Consider the following 23,426-nt stretch of genomic DNA (forward strand, 5'->3'; position numbering starts at 1 on the left):
GATGGTTTATAAATTCCAACAACAATTTAAAAAACTAAAACATTGAGCTAAAGTTTGAAATTTTATAAGACCACAAAGGAAGCTGATCATAGCCTCTAACATTTGAATAGCACATCAAATAAAGACAGCTGAACAAATAAATGAACAGTACCAATTCCAGTAGGGTGGACTGTAACCACTTGGCTTAGGAAGCCCCCTATCTTTTTCTTGGGGGTGGGGCATCTATATAAACCACTTTGAGATTTTTTGTTGTTAAAAAGTGGTATATAATTATTTTTAATCATAACAATGTAGCAATGGTGGCACAACCAATGAGGAACCGAGTGCATCCGCAAAAAGAGTGCCCCAAACTTCCTTGCACCATTGCAAGATGCTCAGGAGCATATAATCACTTGATTCCAGTCTGGCTGACCCCAAAGCAAAATTATAACCAAGATGGTGGCCCTCTCTCTCATTTTAGCACCAGTCACAAAGCTAAACAATATTTTTAAGATTATTCCTATTTTTGCTTGCTATCTGGGTCCAGCTAACTTGGTCTATACCATGGCACAAAAAGTGGCAAACAGGCATTTTACACATAGTATGTCCAACAACATTACTGCATTAAGTTCAGAAACAGATCTGAGACATACTGGGAAGATGTAAAATCTCTCTTGAACATTTGAAAAAAATTACAGGAAACCAGCAGTTTTTAAAAAGGGCGTCTAATATGCAAACTACTGGGATATAGGGGACTGAATGGATATAGGATGGCTAGATCTCAAAGTTTAACATTAAGTGTTTGAGTTTTAGTCTCCTTCTCAGGGTCTTCACAGGAGGATGTTAAATCTCAGGTTGAGAAGCCAGAGGGCAAGCTGCTTTCTGTTGGGTTTGTTCCCTACCTTCTTCCCTAGTCTGGAGTTTAACCCACTCCTTTTACAGTGTATTCCATTTTTCTCTTTTTTTCTGCAGTAACTAAGAGATAAATACAGATACAATAAATATATTTTGAAAACACATGGAAAAGCGGGCAATAACCATGCATTTGGGATCAGTTCAAAAGGGAGGCCTGAGTGAGATTCCTTTTTCTTTTTAAAGAGTAAGTCATTCAGCTCCTCCCTCTGGTCTGACAGAGACCCTGCTTGATCTCCACAGTTTTGCCACCAAAGGCCAAACTAGACATAATATGGAAGTTCTAAAACTGGAACTCCCAACATATTTTTTCCCCTTTCTCAAAAAAGCAGGTGGGGTGGGGGAGGTAGCATTTGAATTGGGGGCATGATGTGGGGGAAGGGGTCACCTTATGACAGCTCCTCAGCTTAAATCACACACAGGGATAGGAAACTGCTATTAGCAGAAAAAAGATACCAGGGATTCCAAACACAGAATTTCCTCATCATAGGACTAATTGAGACTCAGCTGAGACTCAGCTAAACATGCCCTGTTCAGTGGTGACACCAGAAAAAAGACTGAGGCAGGGAAAAGAAGGAGCAAGGTCTGGATGGGCAAGTTCTGTCCCACCAGTTAGATTTCTGGAACAGAAGTAGTAGAAAGAAGTGGGAGGTAAACTACTTGTCTGAGGGGGGCACTTACCCCCGCTCTGTAGCCACCCTTGGCCCTGTTCCCTCAGATGCTGCTGGAAATTTTCATCCAACAAGTATTAACCTCTGACAAAAATGCTTCATGGCCATATCTGCCACTGCATAGGGAACCATATGCGTAAAATGGATGCTGCATGCTGGAGCATTACTTGGGTATCCACAGTCAAACTATCAACAATTGCACTGATCATTTCTTCAGGAGCTGAGAGAAGGAAGCAGAGGGTCTGAAATTGGTCACCCCACTCCAAAAAAAAGAGAGATCAATACTATTGGTAACATTTTGCAGGGATTGTGTATGGGAATAGGAACTAGGCTATACACACATGCAGCAGCCATCTTTTCAGCACATGTATATCTTGATCAAGATTACTGTCAGGTGTGGCTTCAAAGGCGAGGCAAGGAGGCAAGTATCCCCTCAGACAAGTAGTTGCTCCCCACTTACCTTCATTTCTGTTTCAGAAATTGAACATGTGAGACATAGCTAGCCCACCCAGAAATGAACGCACACCTTCTGTGTGTCCCAACCCCAAAGTTTTTTTCTGGTATTGCCACTATGTATCATACTGTATATGTTATTCATCCTTATACTATAATAAAATATTTTTAAAACCCTTCAGTTTACAAGGAAAGTGAAGGTGATTCCAATTTCCACTTGTGCTCAAAAAAACATGGACATTGCAAGTTAAGTTGGGCAATATGTCACTAGCACACAGCGTGCGCAGAGACCATGTGCATGCCAGCATCGGGTGCAGGAGCAGCTGGGAGACACCCAACCAGCACACAATTAATCTTGGGGGGAGCGCCGGGGCAATGGCACCGATCGGAGGAGGAGCAGGCATGGGCCTGCTCCCCTCCGCTTTAAAGAGGCTGGGGAAGCCATTTTTAAAAGGGAGGTGCACCGCGATTTGGCTTCCAAATTGCATTTCAACACATCCCTAGTGGTCAGTAATTTAATTTTTGCACCAAGTAAGCAATAAAAACTTTGTACATTCTTGAATATTATACTGGGTTTACAAAATAGGCTTCATGCACCCACACTTTGCCTGGTCTTTCAGCTCAAATTGGCCTGGGGAGGGGTTTGTCAGGCAGAAATTCAACAGGTGCAGCTTCCTCAAGCACTTGCTAAAGATGCACCTTAATTTCTGTCTGGTGCATCTCTACAAGGCACAGTGCTTCCCCAAAATACCACCAGTGCAGTGAATGTCCAGATAGAAATTCAACAGGAGCCATATCCACCATCAGTTGCTACAGATGTACTTGACTGATTTCTGCCTGGCACATTGTGGCATTATCCACCACATCCCACAAATGAGCTGCTAAGACAATGTGCTATCAGTACCATACAGCAGATCCACATTTTTGCAACATCCAGCTGTGCTTCTCAAATCACCTACACTGCATTCTAGAGGCACTTTCAGCCCTGAAATGTTGCCCAGAATGACACCAATGCTCAGACCACAGTCAAAAGTAGTATCAGCAGTTGGAGGAACTGCAGGAAGTTGGAAATCAGATACAAGTCTGATTCCTCTAAAGTATTTAATAAGAACTTCTTTTAAACCAGAAAAATCATGTATTGATAGCATGCTGGCAAACAGAAGACATCCCATAGCCATTACCATTTATTTTGCAAATGTACCTTTGAAACGCAATAACACTGGGTACAGTAATGATTACATAATCTTTTGATTACATTCAAGAATAAAGCAAATTGAGGTGATATCTCTGACTGAACCCAAAAGGACACAAGATCACTGGGCAACAAAGGTGGTGGCAGATCCCAAATAGAGTTAAAACAAATAAGAGGGGAGGGAACATGGTGCATAAATATTTTCATGTCTACCCCAAAATCACCCTGAAATTATACTATTTGGGAGAGACATGAGTCAGCATGAGCTGAAGAAACCAGGTGATGATTCCCATCTTCTTGTTCTGTATTGTCAGGCAACGAAATGTAATGGAACAGAAGATATGAAGCAAGAAGAGTTGCAACCTGGTGATCTTTCCTCACTTTTCCATTCAATCTGAGGGCCAAGAAAGTCCTTGCATTGCCATCTGAATGCAGCGGGGCGGCAAGAAGAGAAAAGTTCACCAGAGAACTTATAGTTGCAGATGCAACACTTGCTGGATTTCTGTCAGGACATTTATTATTGTGGGAATCAATCAAACCTTTTGACATGAGTTGTGACATGATGTGCTCCCTCAGTTGATTATCCTCCTATTATGGGGTGTTCAAAGGCTAATCATTCAAGAAATACGCAACTGGGATTTTTTTAGAAGAAAGAAGGAGAAAGAAGGAGAAAGAAGAAGGCATTCCACTATGATCCGGATTTTTTGATACCTTTCAAAGGAGAAAAAAAAAACCATGTAGTTTACCCTTGGCTGAATTTAGGTCACCAACAAATGAAATCAACTTCTCAGGGTCAATTAATGACCCTGAAGCAAAGAATGCAAAGATGCAAAGAAATGCATCTTTGCAAATATGTAGTGGTTAGCGTACTGGACTAGGACTGGAGAGACCAGAGTTCAAATCCCCATTCAGCCATGAAACTAGCTGGGCCAGTCACTTCTGGCCCAGTCACTTCTGGGCCAGTCACTTCTCTCTCAGCCTAACCTATTTCACAGGGTTGTTGTGAAAGAGAAACTCAAGTATGTAGTACACCGCTCTGGGCTCCTTGGAGGAAGAGAGGACTATAAATGTAATAATAATAGTAATAATAATAATAATATAACTGTAGTCGAGAAGAAAGAAAAACAAGTTAAAATAATCGACATAGCAATACCAGGGGATAGCAGAATATAAGAAAAAGAAATAGAAAAAAATCACAAAATACAAAGATCTACAAATTGAAATTGAAAGGCTGTGGCAGAAAAAGACCAAAATAATCCCAGTGGTAATTGGCACCCCAGGTGCAATTCCAAAACAACTTGAAGAGCACCTCAACACCATAGGGGCCACAGAAATCACCATCAGCCAACTACAAAAAGCAACTTTACTGAGAACAGCCTATATTTTGCGACGATATCTATAATAACCAACAGTATTGATGAAAAAGTTCAGCCATCCCAGGTCCTTGGGAAGGACTCAATGTCTGGATAAAACAAACCAGTCAATAACGCCTGTCTGACTGTGTAAAAAAGAAATAATTTCTCCATGGATCTACATAAAACTTGGAGAGCTGGTACTAATACTTGTTATTAGGGATGTGCCTGAACCATGATTCAAAGCACGGTTCGAGCACTTTTAGGGAAATTAGAAAGGGAACTTTAAGAAAAAGGAGAGCAGGTGCCAACCTTTCCAGCTTTTTCCTGGGGCGATGCATGGGGCTTTTGGGAACTTGTGCCACCGCAACAGGAAGTTGGAAGGGGCAGTGGCGAACAGGTAAACACCTACTGTCTTTTTTTTTAAAGTTCCCTTTCTAATTTCCCTAAAAGTACTCAAACCGCCCTTCGAACCATGGTTCAGGCCCATCCCTACTTGTTATCTAGTTGCTTCATGTGCCTCAAGGAGCTAGAGACTTCTGGGAGACTACTGTGCAGGCCCATCATCTATACAGGTGAATATACAACAGAACACAACAAGGTTTAAACATTATTCAGAATTGCTTAGACAATATTACCACACACAACACACAAATACTTACATTTTCCACTGCTAACTGTTGGCAAAAAACAAAACAACATGTTTAGATGCCAAGTCAGAAATCCACAAACAATATGTAAAAGTCAGGAACAGCACAAACAATACATAAAATTTAGTATCTGTAATCTATTTATTATCAATTGTTTGTTTTAAAAGTCAGCTGTTTAGATATTCATGAATAAAGTGAAGTGACCTAGTGCTCAATGGCAGAAATGTTAACCTTGGCCATTACCACCCTCATGCTCACATGCAAAAACACAGTGTAGCAAAAGAGCACAGTATGGATGAAAACTGTGTCCCCTCAATCAGAAGGGAACTAACAAAGCATTATCTTCTCCAGTGATTCTGAGTACCACCAATGCCATCCATCAATAGCCCCACATTACAAGCCCATGCATGCATGTAAAGAGTGTGCTGTTTCACAATGAATTATTCAGTGAGGCTGTTTGCATGTTCAGCCTAACCCTAGCTAGGGACACCCTGCCCAAGTTAGACTGCATGTGAGAACCGCCAGGATCGAGCCCGATCCCGGCAGGCCAGCGCCACCAAGTCCCACTATTCATCTCAGCTGTTAGCCGAGATTAAGGGAGTGAACACCCCCTTAACCCAGGCTAACTGCTTGTATGTTCTCTGGGGCTATGTTTACCCCCAGCAGACACAGAGACGGGCACCCAGCATGCCCATCTCCTGGGAGAATCTCGCATTGCAATGTGCATGTCGTGTGTGGCATTGTAGGATGCACAGAGGCTGGGACAATGAGTGCTGGCCTCAGATCAATCCACCCTACTTCATGCTGTATGGAGCAGGGCTGAGTGTGAGGGAGTGCGCTACATGTTCCCAACAACAAAACAAGGATCCGTGGGGGCGGGGAGGCAAGGTTTGCAGAGCCTTCCCCCCATGTGCCCACCAGCCCACCCAGCAGGTCATGTGAATGACCTCAGTGATTATCAAGTTGATGATACCAGCAACAGCCTTTTCGAAGCCCAGTCCTAGTGCTCATGGCATTGACAGTCATATATAACATTAAGTAGTCATGACAATCAAGGCCTATTCAGACTACTGGCTGCTTATCTTCCAGATATGAAAGCAAACAGCCACATGCTGAAAGCTGAATATGTAGCAGGTCATTTTGTTTTCTGCCTCAAGGATAACTACTGTCAAGTGTGATAACTGCTACAGAGTATCTGCTGTACCATTTTTGTGTTTTATTTGTTGTTTGATTGTTGGATTGGATTATATTGATGTGTAAGACATTCTGGAAATATTTACAAGGAAAGGCTTTTTAATTTAGAAAAAGGTTGACCAAGGGGAGACATGATAGACATGTATAAACATATGCATGGTGTGGAGGAGTGGAAAGAGAGAAGTTTGTCTTCCTCTCTTGCAACACTAGAACCAAGGACCATCCAATGATACTGATTGGCAAGAAATTTAGGACAATTTAAAAAAAGTACTTCACATTGTGCATAATGTATGGAATTTGTTGCTGCAGGATATGGTGATGGCCCCCAGCTTGGATGGCTTTAAAAGGGAGTTAAACAAATTTATGGAGGACAAGTCCTCTGGGAAGCCCACAAGGAGGAAATACAAGCATGCCCCCTCCTTTGCGTTTGCTTTCCTGCAACTGGTATTCAGAGACATTCTGCCTCTGAACCTGGAGAAAACATAAAGCCATTCAGGCAGTATGCCTCTGAATACCAGTTGCAGGGAAGCAATGGCAAGAGAGGGGGTATGCCTCCATCTCCTACTTATAATAATAATAATAACTAGCTGACCCCGAACAGAGCATCTGTGCACTCTCTGGGGCCAGTGGTTACCTCTCCCCCCACCACCTTCTGCCCCAGTCTCCACTTCCAGGCCCAGCCGCCTCTCCTCCCCACCACCACTTCTGCCCCCCCTTTCTCCCTCCTCCCACTCCTGGGCCTTGCCTCTGCAGCTGGGCCCGCCGCTGCCTCTGAGGCCAGGCCTGCCACTGCCGCGGCAACCAATCCTCCTGGGTGCGCCTCAGCCAATCAGGCCCGTCTGCTGCCCAGTCAATCAGCTGGGCGCTGGGACGCACATTCCAAGGCACACCCAGGAGAATTAATATAATAGATGATGATGATTATGATTTCAATTTCTATACCGCCCTTCCAAAATGGCTCAGGCTTCCCAGAGGCATCTGGTGGGCCACTATGCTGGACTGGATGTGTCTTCAGCATGATGTAGCAGCGCACTCATAATGTTCTATTATTTTAAATAAAATGTATATTTCAGGAGTTTTAGCATAGGAATTGCCCGTGCATAAAGTTTTTGTTGTTCTTTGCTTCCTCCTTTATTAGTATCTTCAATATTCTAATGGAGTAAGACACATGTTTTTAAAATATCAAAAGGTCATGGCCACATTGGAGCAAACCCATAAAAAATTTTATCAGGACTATCTGTTTTGTAGCAGTATGGCATCCTTTGAGCAAAATTAAAAATAAAAAGATATATAGCATAGGTTTCTTTTTTGTATTCAAGCTTACTTTTTCACCTAGGCCCACTATTAGTACAAGGCACCCTTGGGCAGCTGCAGAGGGCCTAGTGCCCCCGGGGGGCCCACTGCTGATGCCTGCCCTGGACCCCTGGGAAGGGAACTGAGTGCCTAGCAACCAGTGGGCCCCTCCCCTCTTGGAGGCAGATGAATGTTTCTTGTATGCTCAGCAGGTCAGCTGTAGCAACAACACTGTTGTAGGTAATGGAAGCCCCATGTACACACACAATGCCCCATGTAGCATTGCAGCAATTGCTGACAATAATGCTATTTGTGCTACTGCTGGTCTGCCAAGGAAGAAACCTCTCTCTGCCACCATGGACATAGGCCCTCCATTTAGATGAGGACTGTGATATAGCAGGAGGGGAGCTTAACACTTTGCCCCTACACCAAGTCCTGATGAGAATCACCCTCCAAACTGCTAGAGAGATGCTTTCCTTCTAGGCTATTAGCATCTTCGGGGAGTTAATTTTCACAGGACTGCTGTACGAGGGTCAGGGGTTCATCCCCTCCTATGGTGCAGTTCTGGATCAGCTTCCCCTTCGGGGTGGGGGTGGGGGAATCTACACAGATAGAAAAACAAAAAATGTGTTTAATGCCATATATAATTTGATCCTAAGTCCACTGGGAATGGTATGCTTAAATATATATCTATAAATCAGATGTGGTACTGGCTACCTTATTGTTTTATATGCAGAGAAACCAGTCATCTATCACTACTTATTAACCACATAATTATCTTAACATAAGAAACATAAGAACAGCCCTGCTGGATTAGGCCCAAGGCCCATCTAGTCCAGCATCCTGTTTCGCACAGTGGCCCACCAGATGCCGCTGGAAGCCACAGACAGGAGTTGAGGGCATGCCCTCTCTCCTGCCATTACTCCCCTGCAACTGGTACTCAGAGGCACCCATCTTTATTCTCCATCTGTCCTTTTTCCAGTTTCCTTTTCCAAGACCCATCCAAATACATTATTCATTACAAATCAAGACTGCCAAATGCAGTCCACTCACATTTTGTGCAATATTACAGAATTTATACAAACTCCAGCCTAAACAGAAATCCTAACACCATTGTCATGTATTCATGACACTGCTGTTCATTCAACCTTGCCGTATTGAATAAGACAATTGAGCCTTTCTACAGATAAGTCCTTAAACTACTGTTACATTTTCATGGGGAATATTAGTTTTGGGGATTTTTAAGTATTCCATTCCCACACAAGTTCCTAAAATAGTATCAGCTCTCAAAAGCACCAGCAGCCATGAAACTTTCAAGCTTGCCAGTCAGATGCACAAATTAAATCTTTATCATACTTTAGTAAGAATCAAAATGGCTTATTCCACTCCTGCTCCCTTCACACAGAACACTTGCTTCTGCTCTCACCCTAGGAGATAGTACTTTCATTGCTGGCTCTAGAAACATCAACCAGTCATTGATGCTATATAAAAGACTACAGAGGCAACATTACTTTGAAAGGCATATAATTTTGCATATAGCAGCATAGTTCATGTTCCAGAAGATTAGAAGCCAGAAGACTAAAAGCACTGTAGTAGCACCATTCCAATTAATTCTAAAAACAAAACATTTGTGGCAGAAGGGTTTGAAAGATAATAATCAGATATTTCATCAGATACGTTTAATGTTAAAGGGTATTGTCCATCCGGGCGGGGCCTCATCACCCTCAGGAGAGGACCAGTTCAAAGTACCCTGCGCCAGACCTCAGAGATAGGGGAAGGGGTCAGCTCCACCTGAGTCCGGGTCCTAAGCAGTTCTCTGCTTGGGCTGCCTCCTCACCGGGAGACTGCAGCCCTCCTCATTACCGGCCAAGCCGTTTTAAAAGACAGCTTCATATACTGAACATCTGGGCCCCGCCCCTTCTGGTTCATCCCCCATGAGCTTTACTACCCTTACAGCCACCATTCTCTCCCCAGCTTCCCCCAATCTCCATCCTGCAGCCCCACTCTCATCTCCCAACAGCTTTGGCCGGCCTCATCTCCCTCCTGACATCATCAGTGGGAGTCGACCACCCCACTGGGATGCATGCTGCAATTCAGACACCCAGGCTGTGCACACCCTTTGCACCATCCCCATCTGGTGTACCTATCCCTGTACTAATGCCAGCCATGCCCAAGCCCTGGCTCAGTTCCGTGGCACCCTCCTCTTTGTTGTTGCTCTCAAGGTTGGTGTGGGGCACGGGCAGGACAGCTGGACAGACATATACTTTATATCAGGGAGGGGGAACTGCCCCCGTTGGACTGACTGCACATCGGGACATCCTACAGTGACATCAGGGCAGGTGTGTTCTTGGTGCAAACCTACCCTAAAGCTTTTTAAAATTTCAACACAGCACTGCATACACCGATCAGCTCCTGTAATGAGCCATGCTAGTTCAGTACAACGGCCTATTATATTCAGTCTTCCCTGATAAATTGAGCATAAATATTTGCATTCCCTTAGGGCAGACTAAGGTCAAGAGAACCAAAAGGTCTATGAATATATGCTTGTGCTATCAGGTTCAAAGGCTATCAGGCAAATGAAAAGAACATTCAAGGTTCAGTAGTTAAAAAAAAAATCAAAGGGAGACAAAAACTATTACTCTGAATAAAAAAGCATTAGGAACAAAGGGACAGCTTATTTAGATGCATAAAATTTGTGTCCAGTTATAGAAGTCTCCAAAACTGCAGCTGAGTTGAACTACTCTAACAAACCAAAGCAATAATTGTTTAAACCAAATACAGTATGTGGCTATTTTGCATCACTAATAGCACTGTGTATGCAAAAAATCTAATAGCAGATCATTGGCTCAAAGTTTCCCAGGTTGGTCAGACAAGCCCCCCTTGTCACTAATTTGCATGTTACATTTGCCTCACAGACAGATGTCAGAATGACTCCCACACCTGCTAAGAGTCTCAAAGAACCCTTTACGGGCACTTATACAGAATGCTGCAATTTAGGTATCTGCAAAATATTCCAACATGCAAGGAACTGGCCACAAAGCCTCCCATCCATAACATATTGCTTTGGTGGCTATATTATTTTGCTGCACTAAAACAATAAAAGGCTACCAAGAGGATATTGGGGGTGGGGGGGTGTTCGTGCCCAAGTACATTATTGATAAATTTAGAAATGACTCTGACATCTGCAAAACTTAGATGTCCAAACTATCTTAAAATAGGGACTGCATTGAAACATCCCTCCCATTTCTACCTTCTTGCAGAATTCACTGCCCTGAACCAGCCAAGCTTCTTCCTCCTGTGCCCAGCCCATTTCCCTCCTAATATGTATAAGTACTCAGCATTGGGCTATTATCATAGCAAAGTACTACAGGTAAAACTCGAAAAATTAGAATATCGTGCAAAAGTTCATTAATTTCAGTAATGCAAATTAAAAGGTGAAACTGATATATGAGATAGACGCATTACATGCAAAGTGAGATAAGTCAAGGCTTAATTTGTTATAATTGCGATGATCATGGCGTACAGCTCATGAGAACCCCAAATCCACAATCCCAGAAAATTAGAATATTACATGAAACCAATAAAACAAGGATTGTAAATAGAACAATATCGGACCTCTGAAAAGTATAAGCATGCATATGTATTCAGTACTTGGTCTGGGCCCCTTTTACAGCAATTACTGCCTCAATGCGGCGTGGCATGGATGCTATCAGCCTGTGGCACTGCTGAGGTGTTATGGAAGACCAGGATGCTTCAATAGCGGCCTTCAGCTCTTCTGCATTGTTTGGTCTCATGTCTCTAATCCTTCTCTTGGCAATGCCCCATAGATTCTCTATGGGGTTCAGGTCAGGCGAGTTTGCTGGCCAATCAAGCACAGTAATCCCATGGTCATTGAACCAGGTTTTGGTACTTTTGGCAGTGTGGGCAGGTGCCAAGTCCTGCTGGAAAGTGAAGTCAGCATCCCCATACAGCTCGTCTGCAGAAGGAAGCATGAAGTGCTCCAAAATCTCCTGATAGACGGCTGCGTTGACCCTGGACTTAATGAAGCACAGTGGACCAACACCAGCAGATGACATGGCTCCCCAAATCAACACAGACTGTGGAAACTTCACACTGGACTTCAAGCATCTTGCATTGTGTGCCTCTCCATTCTTCCTCCAGACTCTGGGTCCTTGGTTTCCAAATGAGATGCAAAAGTTGCTCTCATCAGAAAAGAGGACTTTGGACCACTGAGCAACAGACCAGTTCTTTTTTTCTTGAGCCCAGGTAAGACGCTTCTGACGTTGTTTGTTGTTCAGGAGCGGCTTGACAAGAGGAATACGACATTTGAAACCCATGTCCAGGATCCGTCTGTGTGTGGTGGCTCTTGATGCACTAACTCCAGCCTTAGTCCACTCCTTGTGAAAGTCCCCAACAATTTTGAATGGTCTTTTCCTGACAATCCTCTCCAGGCTGCGGTCATCCCTGCTGCTTGTGCACCTTTTTCTTCCACACTTTTCCCTTCCACATAACTTTCTATTAATGTGCTTTGATACAGCACTTTGGGAACATCCAACTTCTTTTGCAATTACCTTTTGAGGCTTTCCCTCCTTATGGAGGGTGTCAATGATGGTTTTCTGCACAACTGTCAAGTCAGCAGTCTTTCCCATGATTGTGATTCCTAATGAACCAGACTGAGAGACCATTTAAAGGCTCAGGAACCCTTTGCAGGTGTTATGGATTGATTAGCTGATTGGAGTGGGACACCTGGAGCCTAGACTGTTGAACCTTTTCACAATATTCTAATTTTCCTAGGATTGTGGATTTGGGGTTCTCATGAGCTGTACAATTATAACAAATTATAACAAATCACAATTATAACAAATTAAGGCTTGACTTATCTCGCTTTGCATGTAATGCGTCTATCTCATATATCAGTTTCACCTTTTAATTTGCATTACTGAAATTAATGAACTTTTGCACGATATTCTAATTTTTCAAGTTTCACCTGTATATACGGGTGCAATTAGCAGTATATCTGTAAACCAGGCAGAATTGTCTTTGTTTTCCCAGGCTTTCTGGTCAATACTGCATTGAATCCTCAAGGTATTCATTTCAGAAGAATAACAGTGTTTGTATGGCTTGTTGTGCTAATTAGGTTACCAAGATACTAACTACAAAACAACATAGAGAGATGCTGTTCCAGAGGTTTAAGACATTCATCCAGTGCTCCTGAATTTGAAAGTTTTAAAGGATTTCTTTTTATTTATGTTTTGGTCTTTTATCCAAGATTTTTCCATGCCCTTATAATGTATGACCTCTTTTTATAAAAAAAAAAAGTTTCATAAAACAAGTGTTATAGGTTTGTTCCTTATTTTTGAAACTTATACTCCTCTTACTACCAAGAAAGTGAAATGCTCAGACTATCTCTCCCTACATATTCATAACTTACTTCCATTCAATATATATCAAAATGACTCCTGTTATGGCTCTTCACACAAAAGCAAGCAGTGTGGGAGGGGGAAGGGGAATCTCTATGTTGCAGCTCCAGTCTGTGAGACCGATTTGTCAATCTGGACTACAGTTTGAATCATGAAACTGGTTGCCAGGAAATTTAGGACCAACAAAAGGAAGTACTTTTTCACAAAGTGCATAATTAATCTATGAAGTTCTCCATAGAGATATGCCAAAATGGATTAAATCGAACTGGGTTCGATTTGAACAGGCCCAGTTTAACTGGTTCGAACTCAAACTGGTCTGGCTCAAAAAAAAAAAAAAAAGGCGACAAGTCTGAGCTTGACCCGGACTGGGTTCAGTCCCATATGGACAGGTTCAACCTGGCTCGAGGAGCTCTGCTTGTAAAGGCGAATCCAGTGAGGACAAGCAAAGGGGAATCCTGCCTGTAAAAGGGTTCTAAGGGTAGCCAGGGGTCATGAGAGGACACCTTCCTGGCTTTGGTGGTAGCTCCTCTAAACCCCACTGGTGTGCTACCCCAGCAACACGGGCCGGCGGCAGCCCGGTTCCGGCTCTACACATGCACAGAAGCCATATGAGTTACCTCCACGCATGTGCAGTGGCCAGACCAAGTCACTGCCAGCCCACGCTGCTGGTGGGGGTGGGGGGGGAGAACCAATGTGGTTTAGAGGAGCCATGACCGTTTAAGCCAGTAAGGTGCCCCGCCACCCTTATAGCCCTTTTAGAGACAAGATTCCCTTTCCCTCACTGGATTCCCCTTTACAAGCAGAGGCCCTCAAACCAAGTTGAAATGCTTTAACCGAACAGACTGGACCACCAGCTGGTTCGACCAAACTGGCTTACAGACCAGCAGTTCAGTTCGAATTTGAACATAACCACCAAAACCAGTTCCATGCACAGCCCTAGATCTCTGCCATGGGATGTGGTGATGGCTACTAGCTTGGATGGCTTTAAAAGGGGCTTAGACAAATTCAAAGAGGTGTATCATTGCGATAGGCCACCTTCAGCCTCGAAGGCAAGATGCCTCTAAATACCAGTTGCAGGGGAATAACAGCAAGATAGAGGGCATGCCCTCACCTCTTGCCTGTGGGCTTCTCAGAGGCATCTGGTAGGCCACTGTGAGAAACAGGGCGCTGGACTCGATAGGCCATGGGCCTGATCCAGCAGGGCTGTTCTTATGTACTGTGTGTCAAGAAGTCAGTCATGCCGCATACTACAAGAAATGGTTAATAAGCCAAGCTCACAAGCCAAACACACCTCTGAGAAAATTCCTTCCTGACCCGAAATGTGGCAACCAAATGTTGATCTTCAAATATGAAAGATGAACAGTTAGCAACTGAACTGTAAACTCTGCATGTCAAGGAGGAATGACTATGGCAATTTATTTTAACAAAATAAACATTAGGAAGGAAAGAGAACCTGAATTATCCAGGGGCTTTTCCCTCTTTTCTAATTCACCATAGATTTAAACTAACCTCTTGTGTAAACACTGATATAGGTTTGCTTCATGTCCTAAGCACAACAAGCCTGGTCTCTGAATAAAGGGAGAATTTCGACAGGGCAGAAACTACTGGAACTTTATGAATAATCTGTCTCACTTTCACTGCATAATATTAAACTTCCTATTTTATGTTTGTGAAAAATTACACTGAACTACAATAAGAATTCAATTTGCATTGTGAAGCCTGTGTCTTTCACTTTTCTTTACAGTCTCTTCACAAGGGAAACAGGTTCGCTGAGCAGGACAAGGGATCCACAGCAACAATGGGGCAAAAAACATGAACAAAAAGACCAAGAAACTGGATTTTAAGTGTTAAATCGATCCTTGGTTGACATAAACTACCTATACAGGCTCAATTCAGACATCAGACCAAACCATGGTTTGTGCTAATTTTAGAAACCTATGCAGACATGATACTGCATGTGCGTACAGATGTCTATATATATGTACATGTTTTTGTGTGACTGACTTACATACTTTCTCTTTAAAAATGAACAGGCCCCCTCAAATGCAGGGTACAGACAGAAAGTGTATTACGGTAGATGAACTGAGCATAACACGTAAATAATTGTATGTGTGTACAGCATACACAGATTGTACATGCATCAAATATAATGTGTGAACAGGGCTCAATTAACACCACAAACTATGATCTGAACTCAAAGGAACACATGTATTCAGAATCTATGGTTCAGAGTTGCTTGCCTGCTCCTATCTTCCATCTTCCGCAAACTATCTTCTATCTTCCCCAAACTCAGCACTCCAGTTTCCAAGTTGCAGTGGCCTCCAAAGGTGGAGCAGGCCATAACTATGGTTTCTCAATTCAGACATGACGACAAACCATTGTTACTTCAAACCACAGTTTGCAAACCCACTTCAGACTATGAATTCTTATTTTGTTTTGTCAGCTGATTGCAAACCATTGTCAGTCAGTTAAGTGAGATATAATGCCATGGTTTGATATGATGTCTAAACTAAGCCAAATAGACAATGTATAGCTGCCAATTATCTGTTGTACAAATTTTCGTCAGGAGCAAGCAGAAGGCAGACTGTGGTCTGCTAATGAAAACTGAACTATGGTCTGATCCAGCAAGGCAGTTCTTAGCAAGAGTGCATAAGTTTAGGATAAGTTCACACAGGTGAGTTAAAGAGATCCCTTTGGACATGTAAATTCAAAGCACATCAGTAAATTATGGAGATTCTATGTAAAAGGTATATAGATTTACAGTATATAGCATATTTATAGTATATATATTAATATCGGGTGTGATTCAACTTCAGTCATATATAGCCTATATAAGACAGAAGCTGGATCACCCTTAATTTTAGCTAAGTGCAATTTTCATGTTTTCAGATTACAGATTGGAGGGAGGGGTTGTTCAAGTAAAACCACAGAAAGTCTCTCAGTAATATAAACACAATATTGTGTGCTGTAGGAGCACCTGGTGTTATCATGTTGCAGAAGCTAAGCAGAGCTGATGAGAGTCTGGACTGAAGACCTCTTGGTGCCTTATATTCATCATGCTAAGCTTTACAAGATAGAGTAGAATGCAGATATAGATATGGTAGAATAGATTTTAGCTTCCCGTCTCAATTCCTTCTAACTGTTGTTTTATTAACTGACATTGTTTCATCTTCTTATTTGTTTAGTGTATTTACTGCCTTGAGATATCTTATTTGAAAGGGCAGTATAGAAATGTCTTAAATACATAAATAGTAGGATATAAAAGAATGTATGTATACATACTGTAATTCTGTTCTGCTAAGACAAACCTCATTACCAGGTTGAAAAAAAATGTACAAATCACTAATGGAGATACTGGGGTGGAGCTAGAATAGCACGAATGGGTTCAAAGAAGCATCACACCCTGCCTTCGGGAGCCACCGAGCTCCCCACATTCCCTGGCTAGGGGAGAGCCGAATGAGCTTGTTGTGCCCACTGTGGCTCTGCTCGTTGTCTTTCCATCAGCTGGGAGCCCAGTCGATGGGAGGAGGATGGGCAGAGCAGGGCAAGCAACGGTGGGCGCTGCCAGCCACCTTCTTCAGTGGCTTGCCTAGCAATGCCCATTATCCTTCCATTGGCTGGGCTGCCAGTTAATAGGAGGAGGACTGGCAGTGCCTGGCAAGTGGTGGCGCATATCAGTATGAGGAGAGCTGGTCCTGTGGTAGCAAGCATGACTTGTCCCCTTAGCTAAGCAGGGTCCACCCTGGTTGCATATGAAAGGGAGACTAGAAGTGTGAGCGCTGTAAGATATTCCCCATAGGGGATGGAGCCGCTCTGAAAAGAGCAGAAGGTTTCAAGTTCCCTCCCTGGCTTCTTCAAGATAGAGCTGAGAGAGATTCCTGCCTGCAACCTTGGAGAAGCTGCTGCCTGTCTGTGAAGACAATACTGAGCTAGATGGACCAAGGGTCTGACTCAGTATATGGCAGCTTCCTATGTTCCTATGTCACACAGGGGAGGCGACCCGTCCTTGAACATAGGTTGCCTCTCCCCTCCCGATGCCCCTGGGAGATCCATTCTCAAGATCATTGTCTTTGATTTTGGGTTAATTACTCTAGAATAAATACCACTCAATAGTTCTGTTCCTTGGAGAATGATACTACTATTTTAAATGCCTAAGTTATATTACCTCATTATTCATCTCTATAGGCCTTTTCTTTAGCTCTCCAATGTCCAAGTAGCTAAAAACAAACAAAAGAGCATAGGTTACTTATAGTGAGACCTAGTTTCAGTATAAGACTCCCTCACATTCAGTTAAACGAGTACACATAGGTGAACTATAAGGAGCGAGCCATATATTTTGAACTAACATAAAAGAGACCACATATATCATTTCTACAGAAACATGATTTAGGCTGTATTTCTATGCATGCTTACATGGAAGTAAGTCCCACTGAACACAAAAAGCCTTATTTCTGACTAAACATGCATAGGATTGCACTATTAATATCATAAAGTATTTTTTAACTCTTAAAGAGATACCAGACAAGTATATATCAGACTAATAAAAATGTAAGGACAAAAATGGTTCATTGTATTTCTCCATTTCCATCACTGCAAGGCAAAACTTGATTACATATTTGATTACATGGTAAGTAATCATTCAAAGACAAAGAAACACCAGAGATAGTAGTCTTGCTCTCCACGCATAGAAGATAAGAGAATTAAGGATTGATTTTTTTAAAGAATAGTGAAAGAAGATAGAGAAAGCTTAAGAAACAGTATTTTTTTAAAAACCAAAACAAAACTGGATGCCAGGGCAGCAAGAGCAGGAGTTTGTGCTGAAACAAGATCCCAAACCCTGACCTTTGGCTCTAGTTCATTAGCATTTATTAAAACCCTATAACATCCTGTTTAACATCCTCATAATCCTAACATTATGATTAGCAGTTTTCCTTCTAATCATAAGGACCAGAGTTGCTCTTATAAAAGAAAAAAGAAAAATTCATATTACCTTAACTTCTAACAGAATGTATTATTATGAACCAAATTTTACTTCAATATAACACACCTGTGTGGAATCCTATATCCTTTAGCTATATTTTAATCTGATAGCAGAAAATCTGCTACAGTTCAAAGGATTCCCAGGGGAAAGGGGATGATTGTTAAACTACTTCTCTGTAGATACCTAAGAGTATTTGGCATTCTACCTGGGGCTTGTAGCTCAGGACTATCCCTTTTTCTGAAAATAATTACTTGTGTAACATATACCATTTTTGTCTTTGTAATGAAGATAAAGTGTCTAAAACCTTACATATATAAGTATCACAAATGATGACTAGCAGACACGCCCCATAGACTCACATAGTGAAAACAATGCTGCTAATGATGTTAGAATAAGGGAAGTTATTCAACAAATTATTCCTTCTTTTCAGGGGCAAAGGTTTTATTGGGAAATGCTAAGAAGATCTTTCAGGGGATGGGGAGCTCCTCCTCATGGGGGAACTGGAAGCACCTGCCAAACCAAACTGCAAAAACTCCAGTCTTAAATTGTTAATCAGTCCTAATTTTCTCATGTATTTTGTGGCCACAAAAGTAAGGTGTAGATGAGTATATATTTTGAAACATTTGAATTCTGTAATAGGTGGTGTTTTTTTGTTTTTTAAAAAAGCATAATTACGTGCCCATACCCTTTTGGTTTATTTCAAAAAGTTATTACTCACTTTAATTTTTTGAAGGCTTCCCTGCCCCCAGCAACATAATGCTCTCCACTCTGGATCTCATCCAGTTGCCTGATGCGATGCCCACCACGAGGGGTGTAGATATTCCGCACTGCCCCAAAGGAGGCATTTACCCCACCTGTTACCTCTTTCAGAAAGACATCAAAACTAGACACTTTCTTCTCGTGGATAACCACACGGCGCCCTTGGAAGAATGGATCTCCATTGCGATACACCATCACACTCTTCACCACAGGCTGAGACAAGCATGTTGGCTTGGAGCTGGGGCTACTCATAGCTGTGCTTCACCTCCTCTTATTTTCCCCGCTTTTAATGGACGCTGTGAGCTACAGACTGTTGGTTCAACAAGAAAGAGTTTTTCACCCACTGTTCCCTCCTACAGACTTGTTCAAATTCCTTTCTGCAATATCTGAACTGCATGCACACATACAGGAAGACTGGTGCACTGCAACCACCACTGATGGCATCCCAAAGAACCAGAGAAGTTCTTAGTGCCTTGGTCCCTAAGGTTTCAATTTCAGTACAATTTACAGAGCAACCTCTGCTAGGCAACTGGTCCTTGCCACTCCCTTGAGAATGGGACAGTCATCACAAGCTTCTTTTTTCTATATACTCAATCAAATTACTGCTATAAATCACAAAAGGTGACTGAGCATTGCAAAGAAATCACACTTCTACCAGTACAACAGCATTCCAATTTGAATTCACTAGAACTGCGCAACATTTTTAGACAGACGCATTTACTTTTCTCCCTTGTCATGGAACTTAACTCTGTTCTAATCTTCCCTCATCTTCAAAATCAGCCACAAGACTGCTAGACCACAGTACCTCAAAGTAGCCTAAAGGTAACTGCTGTCAGAGATGGCAGGATAAACTGAGAATGGGGACATTATCAGGCAAGGTTTGCCGTCAAGTCAGTGTCGACTTCTGGCAACCACAGAGCTATGTGGTTTTCTTGGTAGACTACAGGAGGGGTTTACCATTGCCTCCTCCCACGCCTTTCAGCCTCTTCCTATATCGCTGCTGCCCGATATAGGTGTTTCCCATAGTCTGGGAAACATATCAGTGGGGATTCGAAACGGCAACCTCTGGCTTGCTAGTCAAGTCATTTTCCACTGTGCCGTTAGGTGGCTCAAGTACTAGGGGTAAAATACTTATTGTAATGACAATATTACATTGGAAGTGAAGAGAGAAAACAACAAGCAGGAAGTGAAAATAATAAGAGGATTGAAAAGGCATATTGTGTGTGTTATGTTCTTTACAGCTGTATTTATAGGCCTTCAGTGTCCTAACAGGGCTGTCAGTTGGACAAGGGGCAGAAAAGGAGAATGGCACAAGATTAAAAGACCCAGCAGGCTTTTTGCTGAGCTGCACCCTTCAGAGTGGCTGGCATGAAAGATTTTCCTCCAACCTCAGAGATGCAGTAGAACACAGTGGCAGAATCCTGAAGTCGAATGGACGATACCACTTCTCAGACTGCAGGTAAAGGACACCATGTTGAATGCTCCCCCTTCTAACTATAAGGTTAGTTAGTTTATTTTACAAAGGGGAGCATTCAAAAATACATTTTTCCTGCTCTCACATTTCCCCTCGAGGCTCAGTGTATTTTACTACCAGTTGGGAAAGCCTCCTTCGGTCATATAGAGCTCTATCACTCCTGTGAGTCTCAAAAGGAGGAGAGAAGTTTCCCACGATCCTAAAAGCACCTTGGAACCTTGTTTGCAATGCAAGATAAATAAGACCAGTTTAAACTGAATCAGCCAACGTCCATTTTACATTCACGCTACAGAGTCTACACAATAATTATTCACGCTATAATAGAGACAGGAAGTGCAACGAGCGCCTTCAGTGTCACGTGTGGAAATGCCCCGAAAGACGCAAAACAGAAAAAGAAGAGGCAGTGCAAAGCGGGGACTCGTTTGGGTAGAGAAGAACGGAGCGGCAGGAGAGAAGAAAAGAGAACAGCACCTGAGAGCGCAGCAAAGTCCAAATCCTTCTCTCCTCACTCGGGATAGAGCACTCTCAGTCGCTCTCTCCGCTTAGTACCGGCTGAACTTTGAGTACCATGAGCTCCACCACAGAACGGTAGGCTGGGTTTTGCTCCTGCTGCTGCTGCTACCACGAAATACCTGCCTCATTCTCCACTCTGGGTTTCCCAAGGGGAGGAGAGGGAACCGGCAGTTGGTTTTCTGCCTACTGCTCGGGGAATAGAATTCTGCTCCCAGGAGTGGAGTTGCAGGGAAATTTTTTTTTCCTTTCTTTTCCCCTCCTTCCCCTATTCTGCTGTTCCCATAGCAACATACATAGCTCAAAAGCAGGGGCGGGGAGCGGTGTAGAGAATGCGAGAAAATGAAGCTGAAGATTCTGAAGCCTCCATGTGCACCCCAGGGGAGAAAAGAACCCCACCCCCCAGGACATATCAAGGACATAAATATAACATTTCCCTAGTTTTTGGAGGGAAAGCCATGATAGACTTTATCGAGAGTCTATCGAGCAGGGAACTAACCCCTGCTAACTGAGCAAAGAGGCATCTTTTTTAAATTGGTGATTCTCTTATATTTAGCAGGGGGAGAGCAACTGGCTCTATCCAACCCCAGCACAGCATCTTTCCAGTGGCTGTTGATGGTGTCAACCTTCTGTTTCTTTTTAGATTGTGAGCCCTTTGGGGACAGGGGACCATCTTATTTATGAATTATTTATTTTTCTATGTAAACCACTTTGAGAACTTTTGGCTGAAGGGTGGTGTGTGTGTGTGTGTGTGTGTCCATCCGTCATAACAGTAGTAGCAGCAGCATGAGCAGGAGAGAAAGGAGCAGGAAAGTAGAGAAAGCATCCTGCCATAGGTGTGGGTGTCAAAAGGGCATCCTAAACAAAGTAGCTGGGTGGGGGTAGACCCTAGTTTAGACAGGTCTAGTCCCTAATGGATACCTGGTCTCTCTGTGTCTGTTAAAATGTAAGGGAGCTCCCTGAAGACAAATATGGCAGTTGGGGCATTCTTTCCTCACTGCTCTTGAGTTCCAAAGGGGGCTCAGGTTCCTAACTGTCCATAACTGACATCCATGCCACTGAGAAGAGCCAACCTCCTTTTCTTTTTCCAACAAAAGCAATAGCGGCTTTCTCCACTACTGTGTGCACTCTATCGCAACTACATTTCATTAATAAAGGAGAAAGAAACTCGGAGAACCCGGTTCAGTTCCCCACACAGCCATGAGGTGCTCTGGGTGATCCTAAGCTAGTCACTGTCACTCTGCCTAGTTATCTCACAGGGATGTTGTGAGGATAAAATGGAGGAAGAGAGAACCATATATAGTGCCCTGAGTTCCTTAGGAAGGGTGAAGTTTAAAATTTCATATATTAAAAAGTGAAAATTAAAAGGTATGAGACTTGCATGTATCTCCTGCATAGAGGGTTTGGCTTAAAATGACTATTCAGACATTTATATTGTGCATGTGTACAGGTGTCTGCATACATGCACATGCTTTTGTGTGAACAACCTGTACATGAGTTCATTTTAAATGTAAACCTGAATTAAGATCCCTCAAATGCAAGGTACAGATAGAAAACATACAGCTGTATGTATGTTATTTGGTTTGTTGGGGTGGGGGGTTGGGTAATTTTTGTAATTTTCTTGGAGGACAAAGCTAAAAAAACATTAATTAGCTGACAACTGTACCCAGTACATAGCTTCAAGTCCCATATACTCTAAATAGCCAATAAAACTAATTATGAAGGTAGAATGCCAGCAGGGGATGGAGTGCTTCCCAGGGTATTGCACAGAGTGTCACATGTATGACTGTCTGCCTGAAGGGCAGAAGTTGTGGGTGTGTGCTCGGTGCAAAGAGCTCCTGGCTCTGAGGGAACAAGTCCATTCCCTTGAAGCCAAGGTGGCTGACCTGGAGAAGCTGAGGGAGGCAGAGGTGTGTGTAGATGAGACCCTCAGGGATAGGGTAGAGGCATCCCCAGGGGCGGAGCCACCACTGGATGAATGGGTTCAAAGAACCCGGGCTGCCACCAATCAGGGGCCGCGAACGTGGCCCCAAACACGCTCCCTGCATCTGACTTCAGCCTAATTCAGTGCGGGCCCATCTCCCTTCCAAATGGGGCTGTGCGGCCCCATTTGGGTGGAAGACCACGTCTCCCACATCTGACGTCAGACGTGGGGCCATGGCGGCCGCCGCCAGCCTCCCTACGCTCCTGGGCATCCCACTCCCAGGCTGACAGTGCTTTTGCTGTCATGGAGAATGAGGGTCTCAGGGAAGGAGAACCTCAGTCTGAGGAAGACGGAAACACTCCCTTAGCAGGGACCCCTTCCTTGGGTAATGCGCCCATATCCTCTCACACAGAGGATACTCCTCCAGGTGGTGGGGGTCTCCTAGTAGTGGGTGGTTCGATCATTAGGGGCATAGAGAGATAAGTTTGTGACCTGTGTGTCGTCCGCACAATGACTTGCCTGCCTGGTGGGAAGGTTGTGGACATCACGCTGCATCTAGGTAGGCTGTTAGGCAGTGCTGGGGAGGAGTCAGCTGTCATGGTGCATGTTGGTACCAACGAAGTTGGGAAATGCAGTCGGGAGGCCCTGGAAGTCAAATTTAG

The 23,426-nt window shown here is 43.3% G+C and overlaps 2 protein-coding genes across 6 annotated transcripts in view; one reads left to right on the forward strand and one right to left on the reverse strand.

Moving 5' to 3' along the window:
* The window catches only part of DCDC2 (doublecortin domain containing 2), a 115,469-nt gene that overhangs the window by 72,224 nt on the left and 19,819 nt on the right, over window positions 1-23,426 (reverse strand). For 2 of the 5 annotated variants that reach the window (XM_053246908.1, XM_053246904.1), the window contains exons 1-4: window positions 20,802-21,092; window positions 18,816-19,166; window positions 17,282-17,333; window positions 5,222-5,236 (exon numbers count right to left, since the gene is read on the reverse strand). In XM_053246908.1, the coding sequence (XP_053102883.1) occupies window positions 5,222-5,236; window positions 17,282-17,333; window positions 18,816-19,108 (360 nt within the window). In that variant the 5' untranslated portion in view covers window positions 19,109-19,166; window positions 20,802-21,092. Of the gene's footprint in view, window positions 1-5,221; window positions 5,237-17,281; window positions 17,334-18,815; window positions 19,167-20,447; window positions 20,575-20,801; window positions 21,093-23,426 lie in introns of those variants that run through there. The other 3 variants (XM_053246905.1, XM_053246907.1, XM_053246909.1) reach the window with 3 other exon arrangements.
* The window catches only part of MRS2 (magnesium transporter MRS2), a 48,468-nt gene continuing 45,734 nt past the window's right edge, over window positions 20,693-23,426 (forward strand). Inside the window, exon 1 of the mRNA XM_053246912.1 lies at window positions 20,693-20,918. The gene's annotated coding sequence lies outside the window, so the exon portion shown is untranslated. The remainder of the gene's footprint in view (window positions 20,919-23,426) is intronic.

This window comes from Hemicordylus capensis, chromosome 4, assembly GCF_027244095.1.
Source record: "Hemicordylus capensis ecotype Gifberg chromosome 4, rHemCap1.1.pri, whole genome shotgun sequence".
Classification (NCBI taxonomy): Eukaryota; Metazoa; Chordata; class Lepidosauria; order Squamata; family Cordylidae; genus Hemicordylus; species Hemicordylus capensis.